The sequence below is a fragment of the Bradysia coprophila genome, unplaced genomic scaffold (assembly GCF_014529535.1).
Source record: "Bradysia coprophila strain Holo2 unplaced genomic scaffold, BU_Bcop_v1 contig_324, whole genome shotgun sequence".
Lineage (NCBI taxonomy): Eukaryota > Metazoa > Arthropoda > Insecta > Diptera > Sciaridae > Bradysia > Bradysia coprophila.
Genome location: NW_023503584.1, coordinates 3,150,598 through 3,174,744, shown reverse-complemented (window position 1 = coordinate 3,174,744; position 24,147 = coordinate 3,150,598). Strand labels below are relative to the sequence as shown.

Below are 24,147 nucleotides of genomic sequence, written 5' to 3'. Positions count from 1 at the left end.
AATAATGGCACGTTTAAGTGTATAATTGGGCATGCAAGTGAAAAAACGCTTAATTAATCGCCTCCCATTCGATGTATTGTATAAAATAGAATTTCTAGTTTAATTACTAACTGAGCGAGATTCTATTCAATTAATTTGTATTTTCGCTCGGTGTTGCTTTTCTATTTGTCTTTAAATAATAATATAAGTTGAACAATTGAAAATGAAAACAAAACTATTTTGCTACAGTTTATTCTTCTAATAAATGCAAGACTCATCAACTGCCAACACTAAAATTGTATAAGTTTTTAAAAAAAAAATGCCAGAAGGCAAGCTCATATATTCCATAACGGCAATAATTGCTCTACTAAATTCACATAAGTCTGTTTTTCAAATTTCCGCTCGGATGTATTAAAAAACAATGTAAAATTTAACACCAGAAAATATATAAAAGATTTAGTTTTGGTTTTTAATTGCTAGAAATATAATTGCAATCATAATAAATTCGTAGCTGAAGAAATTAAGGAAATAAAATAAGAAGAAAAGAAAAACTTAACAAGAATTTACTCAAATGCTCCACTACTGCAGAACCGCAGCCAGACTATTATACGTCTCAGATTACCAACTCTGCACAATGACGGCCTCATGCATAAATTGACGTATTTTGAAATAAAAGACGAATATTCGCCTAACAATTAAGAAAGTAATTAGACAAAAACACCCTCGCAACTGTTATAAATACCCAACCACCTAATGTACCAGTTGAGGGGGAGTTTTTTTCCTCATAATTTTCTTGACGTCTAAGCGCCCACCCGTCTTTTATTTGAAAATGTGTCCATTAAAGCCGTCGTTTTGCATTGAATGGCTGATAATCTGAGACGTATAACAGTGTGGCTTCGGTGCACTTCTGCTTTTGTTTTCGATTTTTATTTTTATTTTTCGTTCAGGCTAAACGCAACTTACCTTCTAAGAGTTTAAACAAGCTCTAGTCTAGTAAGTAAAAATGCTAATCTCTACCAAATATATCATTTTTTAAAAGGCAAATTTCATCAATTTACATAGTCACCGATGAATCTTTATTGACTAAAACAATTTAAAGAGTACAGCGAGGTGAACAGTAATTAATTGGACAAAAATTTGTTTACCTTCCTGTAACTGTGGTATAATAAAGAAAAGCCTAAAAGTTATGTATGCGTTTGCGGAGAGCTTTATGAAACGGCAATTCATCAACAAAATAATTTCCCTTTTTACAGGGACCGAACATGTCACTCGGCCACATAAATATCAATGTTGGTTTTTATTTCAGTTAGTTAGAAGTTGATGGAAATGACCAATTTATTGAACCGTTTTTTGTTTACGTGTGAAAATAAAATAAAGGTATAAAACAAATGAATTATAAATGCGGGAAATTCAATTTCCTGCCATTTGCAATACACACATATATATATTTCTGCCATATATGAAGCAATTTTATCACGTCGACGGTGGAACGGTGTGGTAAAATTAGGCGATTTCCATCGAAGAAATTCCATACGAAAACGTATTTATAGAATGGAACGGTGTTATTTTTGGCACTTTTAATCGTAAGACATATGTTCGTTTAACAATGTTCTGTCTTGATGTCGGCAAGTTTGAATTAAATCGATTAACAGTAAACCTTTCTGAGCGTAATAAACAAAGGTTCATTTGGAACCACTCAATCGGTTTGAGAGTGTTTATAGATTTTCTTTGTAGTCGTCAATTAAAAATTATTCTTCAACAAACATACAATGGTGTAACGATATATATGCATCGAATCTGTTACTTCGATTGTTAATAGTATCGTCAAGTATTCGACACAAAATCTGTTACTTCATTTGTTGTTAACATTATATTTGATATAGGGACGCTTTCAGAAATCATCGAACTTTTTTCCATTACTGTCGAAAACAAATGACGACCTGTTCATAAGAGTCTGTAAGTTGTCCAGATCCACATATGACATGGAAAACAAACATAATATGGACAATGTTATGCAAGCAGTGCTTGCCGAAAGCATTATGGCACCATGTATTATTTTGCCATAACCGAGTTCTTACATTCGTTCATTGCATAACATCACAGATATAATGTTACACTCAATTCTAAATCTAATAATTTTTATCAATCGGAATGATTTCTTTATTCAAACTATTATTATACAAAATTGAAGTAAAAAACAGACTGCAAAGGTAGGGACTTCCTTTAAAAAAAACGAAATAAAATTAGTCACATCTGGCATGCAACACTGTATCACCTAAAATATGTAAAAATGAACATAGGTAAAAAAAACAAGGAGATAGTTTGTTGAAATCAAACGAAAATTGATTTGGAAAATGAAAGTAATGTCTAAGACAGATCTATATAATCATCATTAATGAAATCATTGTAAAGCATTTTAATTCAATTAAGTACTACCGATAATGTTGCATAAGGAATCGAAATGAAAATCTTTCTTTTTAAAAAAAAACAAATCTAAGAAAAATAAGCTTGCAACAGTGACGAGCTTTTATTTGGTTTGTATACTTAGAATAAATAGCGAAGAAGACAATTTGAAAAATCAGCAAAAATGTCATTTTTCTATGGACGGAAAATGGTTAAATATTGATCGAATGGACCATTCACTAATTTGTTTTTTTACTCATTTTACTCAACTTTTTTTGTAACAAAAAATTTAGAATTTTTTTTTTGTTCTCGCCTAGTGGAGAAAAATAAAAGTTTTAGTTATTAATATTATCCCCCTCAGTAATTATATGCATGCAACTACTACCTCAACATAATAATTGACCCAACAACATTTCATATGAAAATTTCATGATTCGGAATATATAAAAAAAACAAATTTTTATCTTCTTTAATTTCAGTAAAATGTTTGTTTTTAACAGCAGCAAAAAGTGAATTTTATTTTATTTTTTTGCTGTGGAAAACAACACATAATGTACCGAACCTCTTTCGGTTATATATCATTTTTCTGATTCCCAAGGGACCTTCAACTCATATAATGTCATCGCGTGATTACGGTACAGGCAAAATACCAAAGAGCACCTCAATTTGGGAATATAGTAACTGCCTTGCTTAATGGTTAGGCTGAAGTAGGATAAATTTTCGGAAGAATGTTCCATGTTTTTGCGTTTTTTTGTTTTTGTTTTGATACATGAACCATTTTTAAATTCAAATGTAATCATTTTTCAACGCAATGTTTGTGTTTGTTGCAAAGTTTTCTTTCGAAGAATCAGGTAAGAATGTGAAAGTTTATTGGAAAATATTGTTTTCCTCAAATTTTTTGTTTGTTTGTTTAAAGAGAAAATACTGATGCCAATTTTGTAGATTGAATGTATGTACGTACACAGCTCATCACCTAACGTTTTACTTTAGTTAATATCCAATTTTGACCAGAAATCTAAAACTTGTACGAAAGCAGTACGAAAGCTAAATTTAACATTTTATAAACAAACCTATTATTTATTTTGTTAAAAACAACTCTGAGTGATAGATATCAAATCTTGTACTTCTTCAGTTTGAGCATTTATTTCACTATATAAGAGAACAGGTCTATTCTTGCTTTTTCGTCGATGACAGATTACTGGATTACTAATATTGGCACTCTCATTTACGTACCAGAGTAGAGAGCCGGTAGATCGTTTTTTTAATTGGCTAAAGTCTTACAGTGAACGACATCTCAAATGTCTCACTGTCAAATTTTTCTGAGAATTTTATTGTGTCATTGCAAATTCACAATGACATTCTCTGAAAAAAATGACAGTGAGACATTTGAGATGTCGTTCACTGTAGCTTGGGGTATTAGATATTAATTGGAGTAATCATTTTCTGATGGTGTCAGCGATCGGCTTCATGCAAAATTAAACACAAGAAATGACATTAGCCGAGCTATAATTTTTAAGTTTGTATGCAGCCCATCGCTTTTAAAAAGAAAAATTCCAATGGTTATCCCAGAAAAAATCTCGCGAATACCGTCGACGTCAGTGAAATTTACACATAAATTTGTTTCAGTTGTTTCTCAGCTAGTCCACTCAAACACCCACAAAAACTGATACGTATTAATGTGGATGAAACAGTTACACGCACGAAACGAGCGTTGCTTGTGGTAGTGGCAAAACCGTATAAAGACGTATGAGCAGTTTTGTTGGTGTGAGCGGACCAAATGAAGAACAGCTGAAGCAAACTCATGACTAAATTTTACTCACTTTCATTGTATAATTTCTCATTACGAAACTTGGCTTAGACGATCAGATACTCCAAGATAAATGAGACTGTCCGTACATTCATTGCGAGTAGTATTTTCTCGCTTTCACTTTCTTTACTAGAATCTTCTACAGTCTGCGAATGACTGATCGTATTTTTAGACCAAAGATATTTTATACGTAAGAGGACTCAGGACCTATTTTTGGAAAATCGGTTTTCCACAATTTGCCAACATTTGCTAAGATTTTGCAAAATTTACCTAATGGCAAATTCTAGTAAATTTTAGCAAATATTGAAAAATGTTGTCAAATTTCGGAAAATTTTAGCAAATTTAGGAAATCAATTTCCCAAAAATATGCCCTGAGAGGACTACATGGAACGGTTCTAGTAACAGTTTTTTCAATATATTTTGGCCTGGCCAAGAAAGCGTATTTTATCGACTAAATAATTTGGCGAATATCATGAAACCTTCATACAAACGGTATAAAATTGCAGATTCATTAAATTAGGATAAATTTTTTAGAAGGCCCACATTTTATTGTAAGAAAAGTAAGGTGAAAATTATAGCAAAAAAGAATGTTTTTCATAAATTGATATAATATTGACGGTGGTGTTGCAATCTGTGCATCTAAATATAATAGTTTATTTAAAGAAAAACGTGTGTTGATAATATAAAATGTACAGATTGGTGTTCTGAATAAACTTTATCAATAAACGAAAGAAAAAGAATGGAATCAATCAAATTGAACGTAATTTTTTATTCAAAAAAGATTTTTTTTAAATTTATTCGGTCGAATAAATTCTACTCGTATGTGAATGTCTGTTTGTAGATATTGACTTTTGTTTTAGTGAAACGAAAAATCAAATGAAAGAATTTAAACGAAATGAAAAAATAAAATAAAAGGAAAATTCACTTAAAAATGTTAGAATGTTTCAAAAAGGAAAAAAGAAAAAAGATTTTAAATTTATCTAGTGCAACATTTTGTAACCAACTTACAGAAAAGATGGAGTGCTGAAAAGAAAGTTTCTATAAATATTTTTATGACATAGTGGTATTTAGCTTGTTGATTGATTTTATTTTATTTTGATTATTTCGTTTCTAATTTTTCGATAAAATAATTTTTATTTGTTAACAAAATTTCGCGATACAAAATAGTTGAAAAGTCGCTATGAATTGTTAAGATTTTCATTATTAAAATGCTACAATGTTCAAATATATATCAAACTAATTATTTCAACGTTTCCAAATCATAAAGGAATGCGAGTCCAGGAGTTCCAGACAATAAATATAATTGTTCGTGTTTGCCCTAACACAAAATAATAACAAGAAAATCAAATCAAAAACATTTCGATCCCCCATTCATGTCTAGACAATCTTGATTATTGTAACAGACAAGGTACGATATCCGGAAAATGAAAATAAAAATAAATTAAAATATCGCACACTCGTTCTCTTGGTTATACAGTTAATGAAAAACACATTTTATCATTTTGTGTACGTTGTTCCCGCAAAGGACCTCAAGCCTGGGAACTTTTTACATCATACATTTTATCAGTGTGGGTAGCTGTTAACCTTTTCAGTGCTACCTACACTAGAACTGTGTTGGAGTTTGTTTATTATATGTTGTTTTAACTGAAAGTAGAGTCCCTCTCATTCCATTTACGATTGAATGCTTTTGCTTTAGAGAAAAGGCTTTTTATAAAGGAAAAACAAAACAAATAAAAGAAAAGAATAAAAACTTCAGCCATACCACAAAAATTAATATAATGGTCGTGACTCAATAGAAATCCAACCAAAATCTTTTTTTTTTCAATAATTTCAAATAATTTATATAATTTTTAGTGATAAATTTTACATTAATTTCAATTTTCTTCTTCTTTCGATCGATCGCTGCGTAAATTTTCAAATCAAATGTTCCTGTCACTCACTGACCTACAAATTTTGTATTTCGTATTACATTTTAGTCCTCGCATTTAAACGTCTCGTTTCAATAAAGTCAATTTAATGTTCACAAATGAAAAAATAAAAACGATACGGTGGTGTTGTGATCGACATTTAGATATATATGTTTAGTATATAGGTGAGCGCGATTGGGGATGTGTTCATTGTAAAATCGACACCACGATGAGGAAGTATACAATATTGGGTTGCGATTTGGTATACATAAAATCTGTGAGCAAACCTGTCTGTTTCACTTGGACAATGGGGATTTTCACAATGAGAGGTCAGCGGTAATTAATACTCAAAGTGAGACAATGATGTGGTGGTCACTTGGCGTTTAAAGTAAAAACAACAACAGAGAGAGACAGTGTGATACGGATATTTTATTCTAAAGTGTTCGGCATTTGTCTCAGGCTAATGCTATAGATAGCAGCTGACCTCTTTCTCTATGATGAACATTTTATAATTATGTACACTACCTATCAAGTATCAACACAAATTAACAAACACAGTTAGACTCACTTTCCACCCACATAAAATTGGAACGAAAGGAAACAAAAATCCAACAAAAAATTCAACTCAAATAAAGTCAAACTAAAGAGGAAAAAAAAACGTTGCATTCAATCGATTGTGGTAACGTACCTGTGATTGTACCGCTTAAACTTTTGCATTCCAAATTTCGAATCCATGGACCCCTTGGACACCGGCAATGATTCCAGATTTGCCATCAGTAAATTGATCGATGATTTGAGTTCTTCAATGTACAACGATTCCATTTCTTTGAGCACAAATTTTGGCATTAATTTTCGATTTTTCTCCATTTCGGCAACGCGTTGCATTCGACCATCCAATTCGCGACGAATGGCAGCGGCTTGTTCATCGTTCGAGTCAAGCTTTTCGAATATGAAATTATTTTTTTTTAAATTTTTAGTGTACGTTAATCCAGCAAATGTGTTCGCATCACAAAAATGTTTTATGGGGATAGTAAAAAGCTTGAACATAAGCTGAAGTGAAATTATTTTAAACATTCAGTCTCATGTAGCTGGATGCCGATGAATGAGTGTGTAGTAAAACATGTGCATTGAACCCTTAATTGTACCGTTTACGGTTAGAAATTTCTGGTATGCAAAACACGAGCTTGAGGTAAAATTTTGTGTCAGACTCAAATTGGCATACCTTTGCAGAAAATTAAATTCAATAAAGAATTTACATGGCAGGGACGGAAACGTTTCTCTTATTGATTGAAACTGTAATAACTATTCATGTATAGCTAACATTGTAAAATGATATACATCGAGATGGAGTATAAAACTAAAAGCAGCGGCAGCTGTTATCATTTCTCTGCTGCGGCGGTTTTCATTTTAGTTATCTATGTTTTCACACCTGTTGTGACCTGTTTTTGCACGTATGTTTTTGCTAACGAGGGAAAACAGACTTAGAGAAGAAGGGATGGTTTTTGAAAATTTTTCGATGATTTTGCTGCCCTTCTGCTTTGCTATACAACGATAATCTATCGAATAACGCCAAAACTAAATCGATTATTTACAGTGAATAGAGCTGGACCTCCAGCTGTCAAATCATTTATTCCTACCCTTGGACTGAAGCTTTCGCTGATTACTTCAGATCGACTGTAATTCCTTCATTACAATCCTTGAGTCGTACAATATTCAGAGGCTCTGAAAATTCGCTTACTTTACTGTAAGGCGTATATCACAGGAGAGAGGTAGATATAAATGTAATTTCTTATCGTTTCAAGTTTCGTGAAGATGCTTTCAATTATGACAGTAGGCAACGTATTGAATCAGCTGTATAATTTGAAGTGAGACTCGAGATTTTGCAAGGTCTCATACACTCGTAAAACTGAAAATACAGCACAATATATGGAAATGCCATTAAGTACTGCGATTACTTTCTATTACGAGGGGTTAGAGCAATAAGCTCATGTAAATCACTACACATAAACTTCTCACAATGAATTGAAATGTTCGTTCATTCGAAATGACTGTGCGTAAAAATTGTAGCTCGTATAATATAACAAAGCTTTAGTATACGCAATAATCTCTGCATCGCTTTTCATCTCCCCCAAAAAACCACCACCCACCACACATGCAAAAGCCTTGTCTTCGGTATCTATTTCATATGCAATTGTTTTTTATTTCGCAAAAAGCTGTAAAGAGCACTTGAAAAATCGATTTAACCAATTGCCCTTCAGTGTTGTGTCATAAATTCAATTCTGTGTGTTGGAAAATGTGGACAATCAACAGAGTCGAATAGAATATGTATTACGAAAAGTATGAATGAGTTGGATGTCTGACTCAGTAGCTTTTCATATATGTGAACTTGAATGAATTTTTCATGCCTTGGGCATAAATTACAGAAATTTTCTCGTAATTTAGGCTCTCGGCATGAAAAGTTGTATACGGACCTGTTTTGGACGGTTGATCTTAGGCACTTTCGCTTGTCGCCCTCACTTCGTTCGGGCTACAACTCGCGAAATTGCCTAAAATCAACGTCCAAAACAGGCACGTAAATAACTATTCCAAGCTTGCTATAAAGCGTCGTGTCACACGGTCAATACACTGACTGTTTTCAAATGCAAAACATTTCTCTATACATTCAAATGGCTAAATTAAATTTATTCATTGAGTCTGTCGCTTCTACATCTTCATCCAAATTTCATCACGATTTTTTCTCTCCTTTCGAAGCACATACAGACTGATGGTTTTTCAATAATGTCGAGCTATGAATGAAATTGAAGAATGTCTGTCTCACATATCAGATCTCTTACGCGCAACGAAAGTGTTCAAGGCAATTCGGTTTTTATCTGTCTGAGAGACATTGCAAAAATTTATGACATCGTTTTGGTATCCATATGCCATCGAAGAATAATGTCCAAATATCAGATCGAAATTAATCGTTCTGATTAATCGCACATTTTTAAGGTCAATTAACTCAGTAGAAACCAGCATACTGACCGAAGAAAATGACATACCAAATGCTTTACTGACTCTTCTCGTTTTATTTCGTAAAAATAAAGTCCACGTAAGTTCAAGAACTCTTTCTAAAATCTGTTGTATTCTGCTAAAATTTTCGAACTTATGAATGTTTGATGGATGAAGGAGCAATTATGTTTAGGTGCTACATCCACCATTAAACTGTCATTTCGAACTAAGTCCACCTTGGGCTTACGGAGACACGTGTTAATGTTAGGTTTCTGCCATTTCTTTCTTCATTTTTTTTAACAAATGAAGTGAAAAAGAGTCGTTTACATCTCCATTATTTCGTACAGCTTAATCATCGTGAAAAGGGACAGAACGAAACGAGAGCAAAAAATACCGAAGAAATTAAGTTTCAGCATAAAATCATTTAACTGAAAAGAGAGCCATAAAAGAAGACAGGAATTTGTCTTATTTTGCACATCAATAATTGTCTAGCGCCACATCTCATATATCATTCACGTCTACTCCCCCGACCAATACGAAAAACGTTGCGCACACTTATAAATGGATTTGGTGGAAACTATGCAAATTCTCTCGTATACATAATACCGGTCACGTATCGATCATTATTAAAGAAAATTTAATCATTTTGTGTTTTTGACGATTCGGGAACACATTCCGTTCATTGTTCTACTTACCATCAATGCGTTGTATAATATTTGATGTTCGAATTTTTTCACACCCAAAATTTGCTGAAACATATCGAACAGCTGCTCTTTGGTAAGTATAAGCTCGCTGTTTAAAGGTTGCTGCATACGTGATGGCCGTTTCGTATCTTCGTCTCCTATAACGGAGCAAAAATTTACATCAATGAGCAATTTTGTAACATAACGTAGGCTAACTGAAAATTGTAATGGACATCATGGACACATATAATATGTATACGGTCAGTGGTGTATGTGTCACACAAGTGGTAAAAATAAATTCGACATGAAAATGCACTTTATATGTTATGTGAAAGGCGTGTAATTCAATTGGGTTTGGCAAACCCCTTTACCGAAAAAGGAATTTGTCTGAAATCGTTTCAAAAAAGGAAATCACTCTTAATCTTTTGGTTCTATTTCAACACCACTGCATTCAATAAATCTTTGTTCTTCCATACTGAAGAAAATCAAATCAAACAAAAATCTACGAATTATAATCCAATTGGTTCCCTATGCAGCATGATGGACCACTTAAGAATTTTTTCAATTGGAACAAGAACATTTTCCCAGAATTTTAATTATCGAACTTTATTGTTAAATGGAAAGCTGTGGAAAAAAAACTCACCCGTTCCTTTCAATATGCAATCAAATTTCGCCATCCAAGACGTCAGAACAGTTTCTTTGCTTAAACCATCGATTTCAGGCAATGATCTGAGGAAAAAACGTTTTTTTTGTATGATTATTATGACGTTCGTTGGTAAATTAAATCGAATGACGAAACGATGGTTGTGATGTCCGATTTCGATCTTGATTATAGTTGCTTTATTGTGAGAAAAATATCAATTATTGTTGACAACGGGAGAGAAAACCATTTTCTTAAATAGAATGAACGGTTGGTACACAGAAAAACGTTGCTGATATACTGTAATACAAGTTGGTTAGATGGTTAGAGATAACTGGTTCCTACATTCTATAGTAAGAATGGTCGTTGACTAGTCTTCGAAATACATTTCCTTGGTATCGTGTATCAGTGTAGGTGAATTTTAAACCCAAAAAGACACTATCTATACCGAAATAACTACACACGAATAGTGACATCGTCATCTGTTATCGACAACGATGATAAAAATAACCAATCAACCCTGACTTCCATCATTTTATTGAAAAATATATGTTTAAACAATTGAAGTACTAGACCTCGTTTCAAGCGCAACGAATTACTTGAAACAAATGGAGTACTAGATTTTGTAAATACAAGCCGATATACTTGTTGTTTCTGAAAGTTGAAAATAGTTTTAGATACGAAGTTTATTTGAAAGAAAATCAATTAATCGCTTTTCAATGTCTAATTTTCCAGGACTGTGTCACTTTTTCTTGTCTCGATTTTCGGTTCGAATCAATTAATCTGGATGCGTCTTTATACGCCTGTATGCAGCCTTAAAAAATCCAATTAAAATCACTTGCAAATCAGGTCTAGATACTCTTTTTGGATAAGCTCTACAAAATGAATTATGAATTATTTACAACAAAATCTGCCGACCAACCATCGTTTCAATTGCAATTATTTTGTAGAATTTTCTTCCGTCAGATCTAATGGAAAGCTAATTATAATGTTGCCAGCTTACCGCACTCTTTTCTCGATATTGTTTCGAAATACTTCGCGAAAATCATGCTGCGAACAGGCACCAGATTGAACCATCTTAACTACACGATCCGATTTTAAGAAAACATCGTGATAACTTTGTACAGCATTTTGGAATGCCTCGTCCGCCATAATTGGCGTTTCACCTTTCAGAAAGGCCTACAAAACCAAACCATAACCATTAAACGCCACAAATTGTACAGTAATCCATTTAAGCCATTGCTGGCATCATACACGCCTTCATACAAATTCTAATTCACTGACCTGAAATCGGGATGTAATCGTTTCCAGTTGATGTTTTGTAATTTTAATTTGTCTACGTGTCATGTCTGTGGGTTGTTTCGCATTGAACGGATACGATATGCACCTAGACACAAACACGTACAATTGAATGCGTCGTTTACGCTCCTCTTCCTCGCGTTCTTGTTTTTCCTGTTGAGCAACCGTAAAGTTTTTATTGGATGTACTACAAGTGTCGCAAGCAAGTAGGGAGGTCAGATACAAGGTTGTTGATGATTACAAACAATTAATTAATTGAGAGCACAACTTCATTACGTTGAATGGAATTTTTTGCGCTAAAATGAAACGCGAACCAGATGGTGGATGCAAAGTTTGTGTTCAAGTTTTTCACTGAAGCAACTGTTTCATAGCTTCATTATGATGAATTTATGATTTATTAGAGGTTCGTTTTTAATCTTACAAATTGTCCCATGCTATGATTTATTGTTAATGGAAGATGGATCGATTTTAATTCCGCTTTCATTGGAAATTATTTTACGAAAATTTCGCATTTAATCTCCCGATTTTTTCCAACGTTTGACCAATATTCAAATGACACCGAACAAATAATGGGATCAATTTATCAACAGCTTAAAATTGCGTGGCATCAGAATTATATTTCAAACATGGTTGAACTTACATGTAAATCACCGCCGTTATTTTTATCGCTTGCAACGGACGGAGAAGGCGACATTGGTCTAGGTAAGGAATTGGCTCTTGATGAGCCCACGCTTTGACTAAGAGTTTCCTGTGAAGCACCACTGTCCGAAATAAATGAAAATGCAGTGTTAGTCAGTGAATTTGACAACATCATTTCCCCCTTCTTCATACCTCGGCATTGCATTATTCGGCACTTCCAAACTACCGGACGTATCACTACCACCATGATGCAAATGTGAATTTTGTAATTCCTTTGCATTCGGATGACTGTGATGCGGCTGATGATTCGGTGCTGTATGATGACTCATATGCTGTGCAGCGGTTGCGCCTGGTCCCATCGCATTTCCGGACATACTACCTCCATCATGACCGCCACCACCAGTCGCATGCAAATTTTGTCTACCGACACCGCCTGGACCAGCCATATGTTGATTGGCGCCGGGTCCAGACGCGGATTTCGGATGTGATGCATGTTTGGGATGATGGTGATTTGGTGTTGAATGTTTCCCACTTCCTCTTCCTCCTTGATCCTCATCACTCTCTTCTTCGCTTGAACTGGGATCAATCATTTCGTGTTCGCGTTCAACTAATTACGGTAACACGACTGAGCAATTTAGTTTTGATTAGAATTTAGGTTTTATGCTTCGTTTCAAATTAATTGAGCTGCCATTATTTAAACCAATAAATAACGTGGGCGGATATTATTTGTAAAGTTGATTTTGTTTGTTGGCACTTAGTGGTGATCTGGAAAAGAAAATTTCATTTCATTACCACGAAGTTACTTTTCGGTTGAATAAGTTTGTCGATTTTTTTGTAGATAGGACAACACTGCGTCCAAGGACTAAAAGAAAAACTTACATACATGCCTAGAGAGCCACTTCATTCGAGAACATTCGAACATTTTCCACCTATATCACCTCTATGACAAGAACTGGGGTTATTCGGTCGTGTAACGAATATTGTGCATCAATCAACAGATTATTCAAACTATGATTTCATAGAGCATATATTCATTATTCAGTTCAATAATATTGCGCTATTTATATCGACAAATTAATCTCGTTACAGCCGCATGACCCATAGTGGTTACCTAATGAATTTTCACTTGCAACCCTTCAAACGTTATGACTTAAATAATTAAATCACGACCATTACAACTCAATATTTCACATCGATAAGTGCGCGAGCGGGCGAGGCAGTATATATATAAATTGTCTATCTGTTGATTCCACCATACACACCACTGTTATCAATATTTTACCAGCATAAATGGTGTACATAACTAATTGGTAGCTAAAGTTGTACAAAATTGAGCTGAGTATACACAAATTAACCTAATGCTATCGATATCTTTCACTTTAACATACATATGGTGGAGCCAGCCAGGCTATATATAAATCACCTTTAAATGTTCGCATGCATATAATCAAATACGTATAACAAAAAAACAAAAAAAAAACAAACGAACGCATATAATGTGGAGCACACACAGAACGATAATTATCATGTGAATAATTGGTAGTGGCAGTACAAAGGTGGAAGTTTTATTGGTGAGAAAAAAAAGATCTCAACTGAATAAATGTCTATTAAAAGCTATCTGCAAGTGTTCCATTCAATTAATAAACTAAGCGAAACGTTCTTTTTTCTGTTATCGGTTCTTAAATAACTCTTGCCAGCAACAGGCTACGTTACGAATAAGAATTCGAAACGTAAAACGTTTTTAGTATGCAATCTGAATTTATTTCCATGCACAATAGAAGAATCGTACGATGAAATCAATAAATTTAAACGAATCGTTTGCTCAATGTAGAAATACCTGAATCAGATTCCAGGTACATTATGATAAACTAAAGCACTATTTTACGACCCCGAAGTTCATTTTTATGAATATTCAGTGGTATGCATATTTGAGACCCTTAAATTGCAGAAGATTCTTAAAATTTACCTTGCTTCAAAAAGGTGTATAAAGACTAGCTTAGAAACGAACAGTAGCAAAATGTATGTTAAATGTTACAACAATTGGAAGGAAGTAAAGGATTTGATAGTAGAACCATAATCAGTGTAACCAGTTAAATTATGATTGATCCCTTCGAAAGGTTGTTAAGGCAGATTATTATTACTATTAAAGGATTTCATATCAAACATTAAACGATATTTTAAACAAAAGAAGTAGCAGATTTAATGATTACATGGAGATTTATTCTGGTTTACAATGACGATAACAACTCATTGTATGTGGTAAAAGCATAATCGAGGGTGTAATGCTCGCTTTATTTCCTCTATGAATGGAAATACTTATCAAATAGAAAAAATAAATAAAAAATAAAATAAAAAATAAAACTTTAAAAAACTTATCAAATACCTATTTGCACTAGTGCGCAAAAGTAATGTTTGAAAAAATGAAGATCCCACTTCTGTACATAAAATCTTGTTGCTAACTGGAATTTTAGGCACATTCGATTAGGCACATGTTAGCAAAATAGCTAATTTTTGGCATATGTTTCGATCTAACAAATTGAATTTGACCAAAATTATGTTCACCCGAAACTACCTACAGTATTTAGGTTCGTACTGTGGGGGAAACCTTACAGAAATGACTTTGCTATTATTTATACCGAATAAATTCAAACAGCTGAGAGATACTTCATACTTGCAAATTCAGACAAACATTTTGTGTGAAATAATTAATTTTTATCCCAATACCTTGTGCCCCTTTATTTGTATGAATCTGAATGAAAATCAGTCAGTCCTTCCCAGGGCCTATTTTGGATTTTTCTTTTATTAATTAATCATGTTCGACTTCATTTGAAAGCTGATAGTGCCAAGAATCAAACAAGATAATTGAGAGTCAGCTAAAACGCAAGGCTGAGTTCAGGAGTTGGCAAAACAGTTCGAAATGATGGAAAAATTCGGTTTTTGGACGTTCGCAGTTTTTGGAAATTTTTGGCAATTTTTTGAAAAAATTTCCAAAAAAAATCCAAAAATAGGCCCTGGTCCTTCCGTATGAATGGAGTATATTAAGGTATCAAAATGATCCATAAAAATAGCGGGTCGGTTTTTTTTAATGTCCCCTGAAGCAGAAAATGAATGAATGTTTTCATGAACCTTCCACATTACATACGGCAGACATATCACTGGCAAAATTGTCTAATGATTTACTTAATTTGATATAAGTTTGTTTAATCAATTGAAATCGAATCTTTTACTTCATTAGTTTCAACGTTTTTCAAAATAAGCCCACAATAACTGAAGCTCGTTATTAATTTTCATCGTAATTGTCAATAACAGATGAAGGTTTTGAAAAAGGCTGTGAATGAGTATATAGCAAACAGTAGACGCACCCTTGCAAATTATTTGATTTATGGTTTCTGCACTGTTAATTTACGGTATAAACATAAACTACAAATGGTAAAAACCAGTGAAAATTCATATAATACACGCAAAACAACAGCACCATTCGTCACCCACATAATAATAATATGCATAACATTGATCCATATGGTAAATGAGCGAGTTAGTTGTAGGTAACGTAATTAGAATTATTGATTATTTCTTATCTAACAAAAACGTATAAGTGTACGAATGAAAGTATAGTATTTTGTGTATACAGTGGATTGCATAGTGAATCGAATGGAATTTTCATGATTAAATATCGCTTCTTTCAAGTGCGAGCATATTAATATCGGTAATGTTGATGTATACCAGAAGTATATCCATCGAAGTGTACACTTCAATTTTGCATTGGTAGTCCCTTCTTGTTATCGTTTTCTTAAAGAAATTCAGAGTCGGCGAACAAATATAACCTTACGGGCACATCCATAAAACCCATCAGTCGTGAGTCGTGAATAGCCAGAAGGAGTAGACGAGACATATTAATATATAAAGTGCATGCGTTGAAAACGGTACCTTTCATGTTTCAGGCCATCAGCGTACAAAATCCTTTAGATTACTCAGCTTAAAAAATTGAAGAAGCACGGCTCTTTCTGGTTTATTGAACTCATCTTCGTCTCCGAGACGATGTCTCGGATCAATAACCAATTCACACGAATCCTAAAACCGTTCTTTACAGTATTGACGCTGAATCAATTACAAAATGGTATTTCGAGGAAATGCCGTCTCGTGAAATATCCACCTAGATCCTTGAAACCACTTTATCTGGTAGGAATAAGAAGTTATAACATAGCTCTACCAAGGGTCGAAACCGGCAAGGTGAATATTGTTGGTTCGAGTCCCACATGTACCAATTTTCATTTCAATTACATGTCGAAAAGCTAAGAGCCATTTACACTTACTCATAAGTACTAACTCTAATGGTCGAAAAGGTAAACGGTATTTATGAATGTTCCCTCTATTGACAGTGAAATATGCCGTTGCATTTACCGAAGAAAAGTTAAAAATACGAGCAAAGCAATTAAATTGAAACGTTGTATTGACTTATCCGAAATGGAATTATAGATTTTCAATAAGAATCAATTTAAGGTTTATAACATGGAAGTGGATTTACGGCGTTGATTCTATTTCTGTGCACCGAAGCTGTATAATCGTGATATATCTTTCATTCACCCAGCATCTTCTAATCCGTTCGTAATAGATTTTTGTACGGGATATTCTTTCACAGATTCTATTGGGTGTACTGTAATATCTAAAGGGGTGATAAAATATTTAGAGTTCTTAATGGACGTTTTAATTTCAACGACACGAATTCGATTTGAAAATGTTCATGCATTCGCGTTTGTGTAAGCGTAAGCTCGAAATGTAGCATTCGAGGAGAAAACCAGTCTCATTTTATCGGTTCCCATTATTATAATAAGTGTTGAAAACCGGGTGTGACCTACTTAACTAGCTGATATAATTTTCGGGGCACAACAAACAAAATATTTGAGAAAGCAACAAGCTATGCAATGCATGGAGTTATAAAACCTAAAAATCTTTCGAATAATTTCAAATATTTTAGAATGTCGGTTGATGGCAGAAAAATGTTCTTATCTTTTGAAATTATGAACGAAATTAACGTTTAAAACCAACTATTCTTTGATATCAACACCGTTGTCTGTTGACAAACGACAAGCATATTATTAGTACAGCTTTATCGAATCTATTACTTGATTTGATCTAGGCCTTTTTGAATCTGAATTAAATCTTTCACATCATTCGCTTCAACATTTGATTAGCTTTAAAAGACGATGTTGGTAGATCTCATTATAGTTTTTGACGTGTTTGTCGATAACAGATGTCCGTAAATAGTAATTTTAATGACAAGAAGCAAGGTTAATAATGGCAGAGGTAATGTCGATCATAATCATATTAATTTTCTTGTTAGTCATAAAAGAATCGTTGGGATGATCAGATATAATTATCAATTCACTGAACTGGTGATTATTCTTTATAACCGACATCAGATGAGTTCATGTTATCTGTGGTTTCTACATATACTAATGATTCTCCCTTTCGCAACATTTTCTTCTTTGTCATTATTTGGCCCTATAGTCATTTTCTCGCCTCTACTGAAACTTCGACATTCTTTATTGTGAAAAACGTTGTTTAGTTGAAAATTGCGTTTTCTTGGGTGACTTTCACAGTAGAGTAAAGTAAACCAGGCAGCAGCGCTTGATTTGACAAGCGACTTGAATAATCTAACTAGATTCTTTTGAAAAAACGTACATGGTCGTGTAGGGTGTCATTTGAAAGGTAATTTAATGTGCTTTTGGGCCAAATAGAGGCTTATGAAGTTTGGATGCATCTATGAGGAAATATGTACACCTAAACATTTAAACTTCTATTTCATCGTGGATGCATCCAAACCACATAAGACCATATTTGGCACAAAAGCACATTAAATTACCTGTCAAATGACACCCTACACGACCATGTACGTTTTGTGTACCTCGAGAAATTTGAGTAAAACAGTGTAAGTCTTCGGTTGAAAATTTCAACTGCACATATTTCAGTGTCAATGAATTTTAAACCCAATAAGTCCCTATTCGGCTCAATAGTACGTGTGATTACCTTTCTAATGACACCCTACACGACCCTGTACGTCTCGTGCAACTGGAGAAATTTTTGTAAGAAAATTGCAATTTTTCGGTTTTTGCTCACCTTTCACCAGCCACACAAGCTTCGAAGAATTTTTTTGAAAGTGGTTTTGGTTTTTAGGGTCGAATACCTTTCTAGGCACATATAAAAAGTCCACTGGAAAATGCGTCCGATTTCGGTAAGCTGTTTTTCAAAAGAATCAATCAGTAGAAGTAGACTTATATTTTGCGAATAAAATTATTCAATTTATGAGAGTGTTCATTTGAGTTCATTTTCATATAGTGTTTTAGATCCCTTATATGACGTTTAAAAAATGAACCGCTCCTGCCTGGTTTATTTTACTCAGCCGTGGTGACACTTGACACTCAATACGCTCTCCAAAACCTCGAAATGAAATTTATAATTTTTTTTCCCTCGTTGAACAAATAACTATTGGCTACACTCGATTTGATAAGATGACTGAGAAAAAAACGTTCTAAGTATGAAAATTAGATCTGCTAGAAGATTTTCAGGTCGATTTCCAGCTCCAGCTCCAGCCCAGCCTATCAACTAACTAGTGGCGAAGGCTGTTTTAAAACTAAAGCTATAGAGATTCTATCCCATTTTGTGACTATTTTTATGAACTTCACTGCTCAAACATTTCATGGATATTTACAGAGTGAAGTTATTTTACACAAAAATCGAGCGCAAAGAATTAAGTATGAAGCAATAGACAATAATTTTCAGTTCAACTTAATTTAAGTTGAAATTAGATAAAATTTATTTCTCATATAAAGTAAATCCGTGTTCTTTGACTTGGACTCGTCTGCCTCTGAGATCGGTCAGTTAATAGATGAGATAAAGTTCCATGAACGTTGCTCTAGGAAAATTTCTGTACATATCTAGCTTTTTTAAAAACGAAATTTCAGCCCAGCCAAATACATATAAAGTGAGTACGTTCACCGGAGCCGGGCTGTATTGGGCTGTTCTGAACTATATTTCACTGAACGAAGTGTTTCCCTAAGAGGATAATTAGGATTCGGACATTGTTTCATACAGTCATTGTTTTGCTTTGCTGAGTAAAATAGTGGACGTATGTAGCACTGCTCTCAGAAAGTTTTCTACGTCAATGCTAGTAGCAGTGCTATGGCTCGTATCTATTGGATCGTAATGGAAAAAAACTACCTGAAAATAGTCGAAAGGAAATTATTCATTGTCGCAGGGTCAATTTTCGCATGAGCCAGGTACTAAATATTTATTCCTTCACAAATCATTCATTTGTCATAGATCGCAAATGCTTAAAGGGAAAATTGCCTTACTTGTTGATTTCTGTAAGCATTTATGGTATTGACAAGATGGAACTAGATGGAATTAGATGGAACTATCGAATTTCCTAATGGTTAGTCAAACTCGGGTTTATTCGCGTTGATCAATGTAAATTACGTGCAAGAAATACGAGAAATTCTTAAAAGACTTCACCAAACCACTGAATTTATTGCCGGTTAACATCGGAAAATTGTGATTTCACATTTATTATGCAGGTATGACAACCATTTACATAAATCGTTGAGAGATAATATCACAACGAATAAAAAAAAACTCTGTTGGCTGCTTAGCTACTTATTTTCGGTACGTTACATACCTAACACTCACAATACCATTTTACGCGTTCAAGGTTGACAAAAAGGCATCAACTTTCTACCCCCAAACCATTTGAAAAATTAAACCAAATTTACATTTTTGAATGTTCCCGTTTCTATGGGCCTTTGACACTATTTTCCAGGGAGTTGAATCCAAAATTATTTTCGGCCTGTGACATTGGGAAGTGGTTTTTCATACAATATTTTTGTGTCAACTAACCCCTAGTAATGCAGATGATAACTGCATTACATTTGCAGTCAACTCTTGGCTGTTCCAATTAGAGTAATTTTAATTCCATAAAAGAAATGGATAGCAGCGCAAGTAGCAGACGAGAAAAAATTGTATTACTTCCATCTCAACTGTTCGTTGTGTACGTATTCGTACACCATATTTAATGGTATCCAGGAGGACTTCTTTCATTTAATAATAAATGTTTAATTTGCCAATATCCGGCAATATTATTATTTGAATGGATAAACGAACAGAGTGCCAGGATGTGAGCTTAATGCACCTATTGCTATTATATATACATCATACACAACATACACAGCTTAGATATTGATTTTTATGACAAATTAGGCATGTCTCATTGATTTTCTATGTTAATGTTTCCGTTTTCAAAACAAATCGATAAAAAAAGCGTATAAATGTCTGATTCACATCCCACCATAGTGACAACTTGGCAACATAAATATATAAGAAATCATGAATATTGGTTACCGTTTTGAGCGAAAATACATACCGCTATATATTATCCACTCTCCTATCCCAGTTGCATAATACGATAAAAATGATATTCTTTTTACACTTTGGTGCCTTCGAAAACACAAAGTTTGACCTTTAAAATTATTCAATTTTCCGATGATAAAGCACAATCACAAACGAAACACTGTTGGGTTATGCCACACACTTGGCGTTTTAATTGTCTTTTTGTTCCTCTTCTCTATTCCTTTTTTAAACTTGAATTATTCAACGCGAGGTTTCGGGGGCTTTTTATCAGTCGGATAGCAACGAGTTTTTTTGAACGTAAAAATGAGACTCGCATTCAAACAATAATTTCACTTTTTGGAATGAGGTCAAAACGATGAAGAAAAAAAAATGTCCAAATTCCTGGTTATGGGGGTTTTTCATCGATTGAACGAAGTGCGAAAAGGGGTATTACTCTATTGCACATTTATGCCATGTTCCACTAGTCAAAAAGGAACGAAAATTTTCTTCCGTATCAGAGAAAAATTAAAATGAAAAACTCGAGTAAAAATATCTTTTTTGCACACACATCAAACGCTAACACACATTTCGTTTTTTTTCCATAGGAAAACAGAACCTTCTCTGATGTTCCCAAATAATATTATTTAGTTGACTGGATTAATAAATACGAAACAATAATCACAAAATTACATTTTTCTTTTTTGGTATTTCAGTATCTCTCCCTCGTATTAAATATACTCGGGCGATTATATTTATTTGCTTTTATGTGTGTGTCCAAGCACCGTAGCTGAGCTTTACTAACTAACATATAAATTGAACTGGAACGAAACAAAAAGCTTTCTTGCTACTTGCTTATCCAACAGAACAGCCCACAAAGAAAAATAGATTTTTTTCAGTCTTTGCTATAGTGGGGGTATTGTTGTTGTTGGTGGTGATGCGTATGACAAAAGTTCATGTTAGAAGTTCGGAAAATGCCGCAGCGTATAAATCAATGCAAGATGTATAAAACTGAAAATTCGAATTTTATTTTCCAAATATATTCCATAAAATTGCGTATCGACATTTTACTGATACAATTAGTGAATCTTCATCTACTACTCTACTGAAAAACGATTTTCCAACCCCTTCAATCACCCTACTAGTTTCTAGCTTGCGTTAGTGGTGTTAGTTCTCAACACACACTCACAATGTTCGTATATATGTATGGATATTGTCTGCTGACACTGAGTATTTGGCTGTATAAAATTAGGGGATAAGTTCGACCGTGCTAGAGAAAAGAACATGGTATGAATGAGGAAAACATTACACTTCATTAGTTTTTTATTAATTCACATCAAATATAATATCTTCGATGAAAACCTACTGAGGATTATAAATAATATTCACCAACAACAAAATCTTCAAAGACATTTTATTCAAGGAAGCGTTTAATTTCTATCCCCCCACCTACTCCAGTTCGGAGTAAACTTTCCAAAACTATATCCGAATGGGACGTAATGATGAATTTCTATATTTAAGTTTTATCAGCAAAATATATAATTCCATTTGCATGGTTTCTAGTGGTTGGGAGAGATTGTGGAAAATATAAAGCTTTAATTACAATTATATTATACAGCCGCGCGAAAGTGGCCAGACTAGGATTTTCATTTTGCTTAATAAGGGGTTCTGGAGTCGTTATTCTATTAATTTATTGCTGCAATAAAACATAAACCAAAATCCATTAGATTAAGCAAAATTTTCTCTGAGTAGATGGAGGCATATCATTTGAATTTTTGGCGCACAGCAATTTCGGTTACTTTATGGGAACAAATAGAAAAATTTAAATGAGCTCCACTGACTTAATTGGATACATGCGTTAATGAGGAGATGTTGCTAGGTATAGATTGGGGAAATGTGATAATGAAACTGCTAAACCAATCTTAAGATTTTTCAGTGAATATTTGAATCTCAAACCAAAAGCCATAGCTGAAAGAAATTTCGAAATTTCCAGCATATCCCATTCCAAAAAAACGTTATTCCATTCAGTAATAACAGAAAAATGAAAAAAAAAGTTTAAATCAACAAGGGTGCCTGTAACTTACGTTCTGCGTGGAGTGAAGAGGAAGGACACATTATCATATTAATTGATGCTTGTGGCTTGTATCTAGTAGTACAGAAATGTAATTAATTTGCTCACAAGTAGCAATTAACTTCATTTCCGTTAAAAAATAAAATTTACAGGAAGCCTTATTGCTTAAAAACTTTATGAAAAAAAAAATGAAAGTTTGTTTACAGAGCAATGTGTGCATGTGTGTATATGGCTTATGGCTACCATCTATGTATTAGTCTTTCCGGGAGTAGGTTTTTCTATCCATCCATTGAATATGAATTAATACGCGTGTGCCGTTCCCGTATAATCAAAATGGACTCTGATATTTCAGCGTAAAATGTTCATTTCAATTGAAGGGATTCCAAACCTCAAAACAAAAGACTAGTCTAAATAACAAAACAGCAAAATATTATTCCGAAATGATCGACAGATAATCAACAATCAACATTACAATTCCATTCAGACTGTCAATCATTAATCGCGTCAACATGTCTAGTCGGTATACTAAGTGGAAAATCGATAATACGAATGCCGAAATTTAAATAATTCAAAAAGAGCACGAAGTTCTTTTCTCGTATCCGATCGCATGTACCCAATTGCGTATACCGTACCACTACTTGAAGACTACCTACAACTTTACGCCTGTACAACTTTACGCTAAAAAGCTTTCGTTATTCACGATTATACTATTTGGTTGAAAAACGAGCCATCAGAACAGTCGGAGCGTTTGCTGCGACTGAGCCCCGTACGAACCCGTTTATCTATTGCGAATGTGACCCTAGTGCGTCTGTCGCCCTACTTTGACCGTAAGCCTATTACGCCCGTAAACGTACTTAATAATAGTAGATTATTCGCCTCTGTCCACATGTTTATTACATGTTTATTTAGACACATTTAGACAGAGGTAAATACGCTATTTTATCTACCGACGGCGAAATAATTGCACTTTTTCACTGCTATTATTTCACCTAGATAGATAAAAATTATTATGAAATGAATTTTCAAATTGACTTAAAATTGTAATTTATTAAGTATATTATATATACACATAGGACCTAGTACCGGGCTCAGTCCAAGGACCCAAATTTAAAAATTTTTCAACAACATTCTATTCGGCCTTCGATTACCTTCCAAATGAAACAAAAATTAGGAAAATCGGATAAAATTTACTCGAGTCATATGCAAAATACACTTAGGGCCGAGTAGCCTTTCACTTCTACGGCCCTAACACTCGGTCCACTCACCCAATTTGAATAATGTTTTTTGATTTACCAAAAAAGACTTTAAAACCCTTAGGCGGCCGGCGGCCCTAACTTACGAATTTTTTATTG

At 33.8% G+C, this 24,147-nt stretch overlaps 1 protein-coding gene across 1 annotated transcript in view; it reads right to left on the bottom strand.

Annotated features, from left to right (window-relative positions):
* LOC119079459 (calcium-dependent secretion activator) overlaps positions 1-21,547 on the bottom strand; it is a 38,183-nt gene extending 16,636 nt beyond the window's left edge. Inside the window, 9 exon segments of the mRNA XM_037187386.1 lie at positions 5,198-5,212; positions 6,785-7,035; positions 9,780-9,925; positions 10,411-10,496; positions 11,411-11,586; positions 11,692-11,859; positions 12,347-12,467; positions 12,538-13,110; positions 20,762-21,547. Coding sequence (XP_037043281.1) covers positions 5,198-5,212; positions 6,785-7,035; positions 9,780-9,925; positions 10,411-10,496; positions 11,411-11,586; positions 11,692-11,859; positions 12,347-12,467; positions 12,538-12,935 — 1,361 coding nt within the window. The 5' untranslated portion in view covers positions 12,936-13,110; positions 20,762-21,547.
* Between the last annotated feature and the right edge of the window lie 2,600 nt (positions 21,548-24,147).